This window comes from Corythoichthys intestinalis, chromosome 6 (genome assembly GCF_030265065.1).
Source record: "Corythoichthys intestinalis isolate RoL2023-P3 chromosome 6, ASM3026506v1, whole genome shotgun sequence".
Taxonomy (NCBI): domain Eukaryota; kingdom Metazoa; phylum Chordata; class Actinopteri; order Syngnathiformes; family Syngnathidae; genus Corythoichthys; species Corythoichthys intestinalis.
The window spans coordinates 12,051,671-12,063,404 of NC_080400.1; the positions used below are offsets into that span (position 1 = coordinate 12,051,671).

General features: G+C 39.7%; 1 protein-coding gene across 1 annotated transcript; it reads left to right on the forward strand.

The window, feature by feature from the left end:
• The first annotated feature begins 332 nt into the window (after positions 1 to 332).
• Positions 333 to 8,798, forward strand: LOC130917634 (THAP domain-containing protein 5-like). The gene is made up of 5 exons (XM_057839233.1): positions 333 to 521; positions 1,261 to 1,444; positions 3,334 to 3,830; positions 6,029 to 6,215; positions 8,371 to 8,798. The coding sequence occupies exons 1-5, from the start codon at positions 448 to 450 to the stop codon at positions 8,476 to 8,478; spliced, it is 1,050 nt and encodes a 349-aa protein (XP_057695216.1). The 5' UTR covers positions 333 to 447; the 3' UTR covers positions 8,479 to 8,798.
• Positions 8,799 to 11,734: the final 2,936 nt, after the last annotated feature.

The following is an 11,734-nucleotide window of genomic DNA, read 5'->3' on the forward strand; positions in this document are numbered from 1 at the left end:
TAAAACTAACCCTTTTGTTATGTTGAGTTCAGTTGAATTTTCGCTACATAATTTCTCATCCCGACAAACGAATGAAAAGAAAACGGGTATATAATTGTTTCGTGACGAACAAAACAGGAGGGTTAAAAACTTAACTAAATTAGAAAATATTTAGTTCCTTCTCACGACTAGTTTGTTTTGGGGTGCATTCTTTTGTTTTGTTTCTTTAAAAAACGTGAGGGAAAATGACAGAAGCATCTAATTGCGCGCGCGATGTACAACTAACGTTTTTAGTCGCCTATATATGACGTTAACACGAGCCGAAGCAGCTGATCTCGTCTCATCAATATGACGTCAGTATATGCGCACCGCGTTGTCAACACTGACTGCACGAGTTTCACCTTGTTGCCAACCTGCTAGGACGCGCACATAGAGGCGAAACGACAAACCACGCCGAGTAGGCCCAACATGCCGAAATATTGTTCGGTACCAAACTGTGAAAACGACTCGACGAGTGGACGCGATCAAAAAAGCTTTTACAAGTAAGCCACTTTGGTTTCACGTCGTTTTGACGTGGGGCCGTTTACGGTTGTAAGAGTGATGGCGCGTGTTTTTGTACTTGTTAGTTCACTTTAAACTGCTACTTAAAAACTATTTCGCACATTTATTGTAAGACAAAGAGCTGACGTTCTTATTTAAAACGCTGCGTTAAGGTTCAGTTACATGTCCTGCTTTTTGACCTTTGAGCCTAGACTTAAGTCCTTATACCAGTCACTTTATTTTTTTTAAATGACGTGTTGCTTCTCGAGTTAACCTCAAAATGACCAGTCAATAGAGATACAACAGAGATTTCTATTCCAGTTGTTGTTGCATTCTAGTTTTATATAGGCTATAATGTGTGAAGTTAACTTGCAACTATTTAAAGAACTACTAAAATGTTAGTGTTTACAGTGAAAAAGCTGAAATTCTGAGGATTAGGGCAGTCTAAGTTTAACAATGTCTCTAAACAGTCAATCAATCGTGAATATAACTATCGATGTAACACTCCTTTAGTTGTAAATTAATTGACATTTGTGACCTATAGGCTGGTTATGTAGATTGCTTGTTTCTAATAAAAGAACTTATTTACAACCGCCATGTAAATTTCTAATCTTTTTTTTTTTTTCCACTTTTTTTTTTCTCCGTTCGCGCCTTAAATTCTTAAGCGCCTTAAATTTCTTAAGCAAACCTTTCGATTCTTAAGTGTCTGCTAATAAACAGATTGTTACTTGGAATTCCTAGATTCCCGCTGCATGATCCGGAGCAGCTGCAGTTGTGGCTAAGAAACATCGGGCGTGACAACTGGACTCCATCTCGACACCATTACGTCTGCCACGAGCACTTCGTGTCGTCATGCTTCAAGGTACACGTGGGGATTCCTTGCCTCGAAAGTGACGCCGTGCCCACAGTCTTCCGGAGAGTGGAGGTAACGCAAAAACAGAGTGCAACCGTAGTTGTCAACATAGCTAGGCACTTGTACCAAAAATAGAAGCCGTATCGTGACAAGGCTCACAGAACCTTTGATGGCCTTTTTTATTTCATTCAAAAATTCCAAATAGAAAAGAGGTTATAGGGGAAAATATAAACTATTATTTGGCCTATTGACAAAACGATAGCTTTTTTGTGATCCAAGTTAACATAAATTATAGTTGATTCTAAATGTTTTAAGCCATCTCAGTCATTTTTTAAAATCAAATATTGTGTACCAGTGTTGTTTTCATCAATAATGACAATCACGAAAATATTTCGTTGACGAACAATTTTTTTGTGATGATGACGAGCTATATGTGGCTTGGGAGACTACAACATAACAAGACGAATGCCAGTTTTTGTCTGGCGTGACGACAACAAGACGAATATGCGACATAGTTTCTGTCATATGTTCACAAGGCGAGATATATGCATTGTACGTTGGGTATGTCAGCTTGCATCGCAGCAGTGTTTGGGTTGTTTCACTCATATGAGATGTGATGCGCCTCTCCCTCGCTCTCCTCACCGGAGTTTAGGATGAGTATCAAGCTAGGCTGAGCCCTATCTTGCTTGTTTGGAAACACATGGTAAGATTTGTTTTCTATTATTGGCAAGAGAGAATATGTAATGTTGCTTTAGCCTTTAAAGGTCAGTCCTGAGTGATCATCACACATTCAATGAAACTCGTCGTGTTAGCATTAGCATCAGCATCAACTTTAGCGTAGCAAGCATCCACTTAAACGCTCAGACAACCTTTTTTTTTTTTTTTTAACATACAGTTCGTGACCTCTGGGTGGGTTTAATTGAAAATGTACTGCTTTTCCTGCTGAGAGTCTTATCATCATTACCAAGTTGGCGTTGTCCTTGTAGGCACAACAGTATGTGCTCATCTGTGTATGTTCATTCGAAGTACAGTGGTACCTCTACATACGAAGTTAATCCGTTCCAGGACCTTGTTTGTAAGTCGAAATGGTCGTATGTCGAGCAGGATTTTCCCATAGGAATACATTATAATTCCATTAATTCGTTCCACAGCCCAAAAACCTTCACTAAATCCTTAAGAAATACTGCTGGTACTATTACAAATGGCAATTACACATAGCAAAACAAATAAATTATAAATCAAAATCGGAATAATAATAATAATAATAATAATAATAATAATAATAATTCCTGTATTAATGTAACGAATCGGGTTCTAATGTGGCGGACGTTTTTTGCTGACCCTGAACGCACCGCGGGGCTCACGTGCCAGAGACAGACCGGTGAGCTTGAGTTTCACTTTCACTTTGAATGTTTTCTTGAGAACGCGTCAATTGCGGCAGACAGAAGGTGTTTTTGTTTTGAATAAGTTGTGAAATAAATGATAAAAACGTGGCGAAGTTGGCGATTTCTCTGGAGATGTTACCACAATAAGAATTGTCAGCTTAACTTATAAAGACTGGCGAACGATGGTCGGAGGAGGACCGTGGAGATGTATTGTTGAGCCATTTCACGGATGCTCACCCTACGCTCATATTTTTCTGTCATTTGCATCTTCATTTAGAAGGTAAGCGTCAACTTTTTCCTTATTTCACCACCTGTACCAACCTTTTCTGAAACCAGTGTTGATTTGTCACACAAGAAAATCCGCCGTGCATTCGTCTGCGGTGCTGCCATTGTCGTCGTATTTCGAGCATGTCGTCGGATGTAGAAACAAATGGCGAGTCAGATTTTACGTCGGATGTCGAAAAGTTCGTGTGTCGAAGCGATCGTATGTAGAGGTACCACTGTAGTTGGAAACCCGTTCCGGTCTACAGGTTCAGTGAAACGTTAGTGTAAAAACAAATGTCTACATCTTGACAGAAACGCAAAGTGACGGATGACGATGAGAAGTACGCCAAAGTGCTTCGCAGGGAATCTGACTCAATGGAGGCGTCCATCCCGTGTGCCATGGAGAGATGCTCAAACACAGACGCGAACCTCCCTTACCTAACCGCGCTACCCGGCGTACTTCCATTATTGCAACCAGTGGCTGAGCAACACAATGGCGAGTGGGTTCTGCTGCCTAGCAACAGCGACGAGGCTATAGTGGGCACAGTGGACCCTCGTGAAACGCATGTGATCGCCTACCTGGAGTCTATACCCAACGTTGTCTCGGGCCAACTGCTGGTCTCCTCAGAAACGGTGTTGTCGTCAGCTTTGAGCTCTGAGCCCATCACGTCCACGCTGCCTATCGTGTCCAAGCACGCTCCTCCGCGGCCATCGTCGCCATCAATGCCCCTCCTGGCGGAGGGAGACGAACTGCAGGATGATGATGAGGAGGATTTGGAGAGCTGGGACCACCAATTGGAGGAGCACTGGTGAGCTTTTTTTATTTCTTTTTGCATTTTGTTAAAGGGTCAGAAAACGGCTACCATAAATCCAATGTATACCGAACTCATTGGCCCGATCTCGTCATTTTCAAAGGATCAGAATCTGGTGTGTTGGTATTTGACCTCTTAGTAAAATGTCGCACGTTCATGTTTCTGTAACCACGATCCCACTCCAAGAACATTAACTTTGATAATCCAAAGAAAGGCTCTAACTTTCCAAAAAGCAGGCCATTTATTTAACCCAGGTTGAGAATGAGAACAGTAAAAAATGACAAGAACAGCCATGAAAATTGTCATCACATTTTGGGTCATGTAGAGCACAATTTTCATATTTGGTCAACAAGTGTGGCCTAAATCAGTGGGCTGCAACTCGGTCCTCAAAGGCCCGCTGTGGGTGCAGGATTTTATACCAACCAGACAAATGACAACACTTTTTCACCAATCTGGTGTTTTATAAGTGCAATCAGTTGATTGCAGTCAGCTGCTGCTTGTTTTAGCAGAAACCTCATCGGTTCAACTATCTGTGCTGAATCGGCAGGAATAAAAACCACAACCCACAGCGGGCCCTTGAGGACCGATTGGAGACCACTGGCCTAAATGACTCGAAATGCGATGACCACATAAGTGGAGGCAATGTAATTTGCAATCATATACATGTATATGGTGGAAAACACAGGCAAGACTGAAAAAGCATTTCCTGCTCTTGCACCCCTCTTTAAAATAAAACTTCTGCATTTTAAGCCAAATGAACTGTTGCGTTTGATAGAACAATATGTTTATATGCTGCCATAGCAAATTCATGGCCCATTAAGCCCCAGAGCATTTTTTAATTTGTCCCTTTTACCCTGGAAACCCCCGTTTACAGACGTCGCGCAACCGCTTTTGTTTCAACTCAGCCATAAAAAGAAGGCAAGTAATTATATTTATTATTCAAATTGTCTGTCATTTTTAGCTTGGAATCATTAATCGATGTCCAATATTTCGTTTAAAAATTTTTTTTTTCTAAAACGACTTTCAAAAATTATTCACTCGCATATTTTAAACAAATTACGTCACAATGAAAAAAATGGTGTCTGTAAAAAAGTCACGGATATTTACCTCATAACTATCGCTTAATTGTATTTTTTTTTTGTTAGCGTCGCATTTTCCCTGATAGGTAGATGATAAATAATCGATCCAAACTAAAGAACGGGGAAAAAAAACATTTAAAAGGTTACATATTTAAAAAAGAAAATCTCAACCACTCCTTGATGTCTGCGATTTCTGCATTGCGACCCTTGTTATATTACCATGTTTCACCCATGAAATCCCCCAAAAATGCGGCTCTGGCCATTCACAGCTGTGTCTTGACACTCGTTGATACATGCTACATGGAGTTTTTGAATGGAAAAGAGGTAAGTACGCGATAATATCTCGCTAAAATCGTGGCATCTTTAATTCTGCTTTCGCGTGCTCTCGCCTCCAGTTAGTTTTACTGTTTTTTTTTTTTTTTTTTCCTAAAGTGCCCGCCTGTTCAAAATTTTTCTTCCCCCAGAAAATTGAGATTTCCAGCTTTCCAATGATGTATCATACATGCATATAGGACAATTTTAAAATGTGGCCAAATTGGGGGTCTCAGAGCGGAACTTAGAATAGAATAGTGTCATGAGAGTCAAAGCTGCCCCGTAGAGTGCTCACACACACAAAAAAATGGATAAAAAAGTATGTACACAATAACAACACAATAAAAAGACTTAAAATAGTGGTACTCTTGCAGTATAGGTAAGGTGGCATGTGATGGCATCAGTCAGTAATGAGTACTGGTTATTAACTTCAAGTCACCTGAGTGTTTTCCGCCATATATATGTTCTTTCAAGTTGCCCTATAAAGGGTTAGGTTTGCTAATGCCGAATTTCATAGACCTCTGATAATGTTTAACCACAAAAAAAATGACACAGCTTACAAGCGTAGCTATTTTGTGACATCACATATACCCACGACATACGCACTGATAGACGTGAGCACAAGTGCATGTGATAATGGGTTTTGATGACATCCTGAGGAAGGCCGGGAAATTTGGGATACTCACATTTGATTGGCTAAAATAGTACCAGCATCGATAAAACAACTGGCCCCATTAAGAGTAGCCACTAACATAAATGTCGTCATACATATATGTTAATTTAGACTTGTTTTCCACCTTGCAGCTACCACAAGCACCGCCTGAACAAGGAGCAGCTGGAGGCCGTGGTGGCCGAGCTGCAAAAGAAGGTGAAGGTCTTGCACCAACGGCACCGGCGCCACTTAAACAAAATGCTGGGCCTGGAGAACACTGTCAGTCAGCTCAGGCAGAAAAACATGATGACGGAAGAGAGGCTGCAGCTCTTGGAGAGGGTCAGTACACATATTTTCTGTCATTAAATATATCAATCTGTATCTTTACATTTGAAAACAAATAGACAAGTTTCCTGGCCAAAACATGGGCGGCCCCATATATGACATTTTCTGCTACAGACTTCTGGTTTAGACAGAACAACATGAAGTGCAGTTTAAGTAAGCAGCATGTAGACGGTGTAGTTATAATGCAAAATCAAACCAGAGGAACCAATCTCCAAAAATGGATTCAGCACGACGTAGATGAGGCTCCGCGACTTTCTGTGTTATGCGTGGTTGTGTGAACTCCTGGAAGCGCCTACAGTGGGGCAAATAAGTATTTAGTCAACCACTAATTGTGCAAGTTCTCCCACTTCAAAAACTTAGCGAGGCCTATAATTGTCAACATGGGTAAACCTCAACCATGAGAGACAGAATGTGGAAAAAACCCCAGAAAATCACATTGTTTGGTGAAAATAAAGAATTTATTTGCAAATCATGGTGGAAAATAAATATTTGGTCAATACCAAAAGTTCATCTCAATACTTTATGTACCATTTGTTGGCAATAACGGAGGCCAAACATTTTCTGTAACTTTTCATAAGCTTTCCACACACTGTTGCTGGTATTTTGGCCCATTCCTCCTTGCAGATCTCCTCTAGAACAGTGATGTTTTGGGGCTGTCGTTGGGCAACACGGACTTTCAACTCCCTCCGCAGATTTTCTTTGGGATTGAGATCTGGAGACTGGCTAGGCCACTCCAGGACTTGAAATGCATCTTATGAAGCCACTCCTTTGTTGCCCTGGCTGTGTGTTTGGGATCATTGTCATGCTGAAAGACCCAGCCACATCTCATCTTCAATGCCCTTGCTGATGGAAGGAGATTTTCACTCAAAATCTCTCGATACATGGCCCCATTCATTCTTTTCTTTACACAGATTAGGCGTCCTGGTCCCTTTGCAGAAAAACAGCCCCAAAGCATGATGTTTCCACCCCCCTGCTTCACAGTCGGTATGGTGTTCTTCGGATGCAATTCAATATTCTTTCTCCTCCAAACACGAGAACCTGTGTTTCTACCCAAAAGTTTCTATTTTGGTTTCATCTGACCATAACACATTCTCCCAGTCCTCTTCTGGATCATCCAAATGCTCTCTAGCGAACCGCAGACGGGCCTGGACGTGTACTGGCTTCAGCAGGGGGACACGTCTGGCAGTGCAGGATTTGAGTCCCTGGCGGCGCATTGTGTTATTGATAGGTGCCTTTGTTACTGTGGTCCCAGCTCTCTGTAGGTCATTCACTAGGTCCCCCCGTGTGGTTCTGGGATTTTTTTTGCTCACCGTTCTTGTGATCATTTTGACGCCACGGGGTGAGGTCTTGCATGGAGACCCAGATGGAGGGGGATTATCAGTGGTGTTGTATGTCTTCCATTTTCTAATAATTGCTCCCACAGTTGATTTCTTTACACCAAGCGTTTTACCTATTACAGATTCAGTCTTCCCAACCTGGCCCAGGTCTACAGTTTTGTCTCTGGTGTCTTTTGACAGCTCTTTGGTCTTGGCCATAGTGGAGTTTGGAGTGTGACTGAGTTGTGGACAGGTGTCTTTTATACCGATAATGGGTTAAAACCGGTGCCATTAATACAGCTAACGAGTGGAGCCTCGTTAGACCTCGTTAGAAGAAGTTAGACCTCTTTGACAGCCAGAAATCTTGCTTGTTTGTAGGTGACCAAATACTTATTTTCCACTCTAATTTGGAAATAAATTCTTTAAAAATCAAACAATGTGATTTTCTGTTTTTTTTCTTAACATTCTCCCATAGTTGAGGTTTACCCATGTTGACAATTACAGGTCTCTCTAATCTTTTCAAGTAGGAGAATTTGCGCAATTGGTGGTTGACTAAATAGTGTTTTGCCCTACTGTATATGTATGGTTAGAAGTGAAATGTTTTGACCAGCTACAGGATGTGGCTCGCTTTTTTAAAGCTAAAGGATCCAACCTAAAAGATTGTATGTTTGTTCTTATCACTTTGTTGATTGTTCGTGACAGCTGCACCTTAACTAAGACGTTTTTTGTTACAAGTGAGGAACTTTTATCCGTTTTAAAATCTTTATAAAATAAAAGTTCAATTTAAAATCTGGTAGTTACTCATGTATTCTTGTATATGTCGACTCCTTCAGGCGTACCTCCAGAACAGCGCCGACACCGGGGAAACAGTCGCCATCATCTACGAGGAAGACGACGCAGCGTTTTTCTACACTCTCGGCGACAGCAAGGACAAACTGTGAATGTCAAGTCCAAGTGCCAACATATTTTTTTCTTTTGCTAATCGATTAAAATGACACTCTAATTTTCACAATTAAACATAATGGGATAATGTGTTTTTTAAGGATCACACTCCTTATTTTCCTGCAACCACTTTTTTGTTTCTCTTATTTAAGATACTTTTTTGTCACAACTGAAAGTCAATTAAAAAACTTTCAGTCATGCGCAAGAATTGCGCTGTTGTTTCATACTCATATTTATACTGTCAGATAGACTGTCAGTGTAACAATGGCAAATGTGTGAAATATCAAGTCAATAAAGAACTTCTAAAATATGCTTTTTTAACTTATCAGCGATAACAAAAATATTTCGTCAAGGAATATTTTTCATAACGATGATGTGACGATGACGAGCTAAAACGTGGCTTGGGAGTAGGGGTGTGACAAAATATTGAAATGGTGATATATTGTGATACTTTGTATCCCAAAAGGTTATCATTATCCTCCTGCTTAGAATCGCTCTATCGTTTTAAAAAGATGGCAATGTTTTTAAAAAAGTAACAAAAAATAAGGAACCAACAAATGGCTACCAAAACCTTCCACCACAATAGTGCCTCTGTTAACTCTATGGCTGCCATTGACAGACCTAGACACCCAATCCATTTTACAGGTCACTTCCTGTTGAGTTTGAGTCACTGCCTATTCATTTGGGGAGATTACTGGGTCACTTCCTGTTCTGTAACCCAAAATCAACAGGAAGTAACCCATAAATTCCTCAAAATCAACAGGAAGTACCCCGGAAATGCCTCAAATTCAACAGAAGGTGACTGAAAATCAACAACAAATGACCTGAAATGCCCCCAAATTAAAACTCATTGCTTGCCATTAACCGCCCTAGACATCCAATCCGTTTGAGGTGGGAGGGATGGCAGCGAATCAACGAATGTTCATTCGCTGCCACCCTCCAATTTCAAATGGATTGGACTTCTACCAGAAGGATAAAAATTGTTTTTTTTCCTGTTTATTAGTTGTTTTGTAGAATATCCTCGAATGATTTCCTGACCACTGTATCGCCATTTCGTGAGAATCGTTATCGTGAGCTTTGTATCACAAATCGTATCGTGAGGTACCAAAAGGTTCCCAGCCCTACTTGGAGACTAGAACATAACGAGACTGATGCCAGTTTTTTTTTTGACGAGACAACAATGAGATCAAAATGCGACAGTTTCTTTCATGTTCACAATGCGTGACATTTTCATATTATTCATAAAGTATGTTAGCTTCCATCGTAGCAGTGTTTGGGTCATGTCACTTATGTGAGATGTGCTGGGCCACTCCCGCATTCTCCTCACCGGAGTTTAGGATGTGTTTAAAGCTAGGCTGAGCTCCATGTTGATTGTTTGGAACACATGGTAAGATTTTTCTTATATTGGCAAGAGAGAATATGCAATGTTGGTTTAGCATTGAAAGGACTGTACTCGGAGTGATCATCACAAACTGAATGTAACTCGTAGTGTTAGCATGACATTCACGTTAGCATTAGCATCAACTTTAGCATGGCTAACATCCTCTTAAATGCTCGGAAAACTTTTTTTTTTTTTTTTTTTTTTACTACATACAGTTTGTGGCTTCTAGGTGGGTTTGAGTTTTATAATGTAATGCTTTTCCTGCTTAGGGTGTATTATCGCAAAAGTTGGCATTGACCTTGTCACCGCTAGAATATGTGTTCATTAAAAAATGTTGGAAACTTTTTTATTCGACCAAGCCTAGACGAAATTTGTTAAAGATTTCGTCGACTAAAACTAGACGAAGATGAACACATTTTGTAATGACTATAGCCTATGTGTTTTGGACTAATAAATATTTTCGTCCAAAAGACAAAAATTAAAAAGGCTGCCAGTAACAACACTGCTGCCGCCCCTCCCAAGTTTAAATGAATTGGACGTTTCTCGCTGTCAATGTCAGTTAAAACACAATTTACTATTTCCAATTTTGCAGTTTTTGCCTCAAGTAAGTAAGTAAAGGAATAACAAAGTAGAGGAGCAGAGAGAGAGCAGACTAAAACCGAAGCAGCCAAATTCATATTAGGGCTGTCAAACGATTAAAATTTTTAATCGAGTTAATCACAGCTTAAAAATTAATTAATTGTAATTAATCGCAATTCAAACCATCTATAAAATATGCCATATTTTTTGTAAATTATTGTTGGAATGGAAAGATAAGACACAAGACTGATATACACATTCAACATACTGTACATAAGTACTGTATTTGTTTGTTATAACAATAAATCAACAAGATGGCGCTAACATTCTGTTAAAGCGATCCATGGATAGAAAGACTTGTAGTACTTAAAAGATAAATGTTAGTACAAGTTATAGAAATTTTATATTAAAACTCCTCTTAATGTTTTCGTTTTAATAAAATTTGTAAAATTTTCAATCAAAAAATAAACTAGTAGCTGGCCATTGTTGATGTCAATAATTACACAATGCTCACGGTGCATAAAATCAGTCGCACCCAAGCGCCAGCAGAGGGCGGCAAAACACAAAAAAACACAAGTAACAAGTGGCCATGGCACTGTGCTGTCATTTTAATCTGTTTGAGCGGGGCGTGTCCGTTAATTGCGTCAAATATTTCAATGCAATTAATTAATTACCGCCCGTTAACGCGATAATTTTGACAGCCCTAATTCATATCTATTCTATTCAAAGCATCTATGGTGATGCTTAGAATTGAAAAGAGTACAATGAGTATTCTTCATTGTCATTTCACAGAGTATGAGGTTTAATGCTTTGCCAAAAAGTGCACCTTTAAAGTGGGCACACCCTTTAGGTATAAAACACATTATTGCAAAATCCTGCAGAAATTTCTGACCTCTTTGACCTCATTACCCCAAAATATAATCACGTCCATTTTATATTACAGGTAGTCCCCGGGTTATGAGTCTCGTGCGCCATTTTGTCTCCAGTCCAGTTATTTTTTTATTAGACGTGTAAACAGTACCTTATTGTACCTCACAGTATCTTGTTTTACTTTATTTTATTAGTATGACGTATAAAACATGTTTTTGGATAGTTATTTTGAGATTTAGGATTACTTGAAGGGTTTATTCCAATTTATGCCGAAATTTGGGTTACGTCCCTAGCGTAGGAAGAGAAATCGTTCATAACCCGGGGACAAACATCCTGAAAGTTGATTAAACAATCACAAATAAATGGATTATTATCACAAAAAACTGTATTCTGACCTCATTACACCAAAATGTAATCACCTCTTT

What these genes read in the sequence shown, in the direction of transcription:
- LOC130917634 (XM_057839233.1), top strand. Translation starts at nt 448, where the DNA reads ATGCCGAAATATTGTTCGGTACCAAACTGTGAAAACGACTCGACGAGT. An exon ending in GATCAAAAAAGCTTTTACAA is followed by an intron (nt 522 to 1,260) that starts GTAAGCCACTTT and finishes TGGAATTCCTAG; the next exon opens with ATTCCCGCTGCATGATCCGG. An exon ending in GGCTGCAGCTCTTGGAGAGG is followed by an intron (nt 6,216 to 8,370) that starts GTCAGTACACAT and finishes CGACTCCTTCAG; the next exon opens with GCGTACCTCCAGAACAGCGC.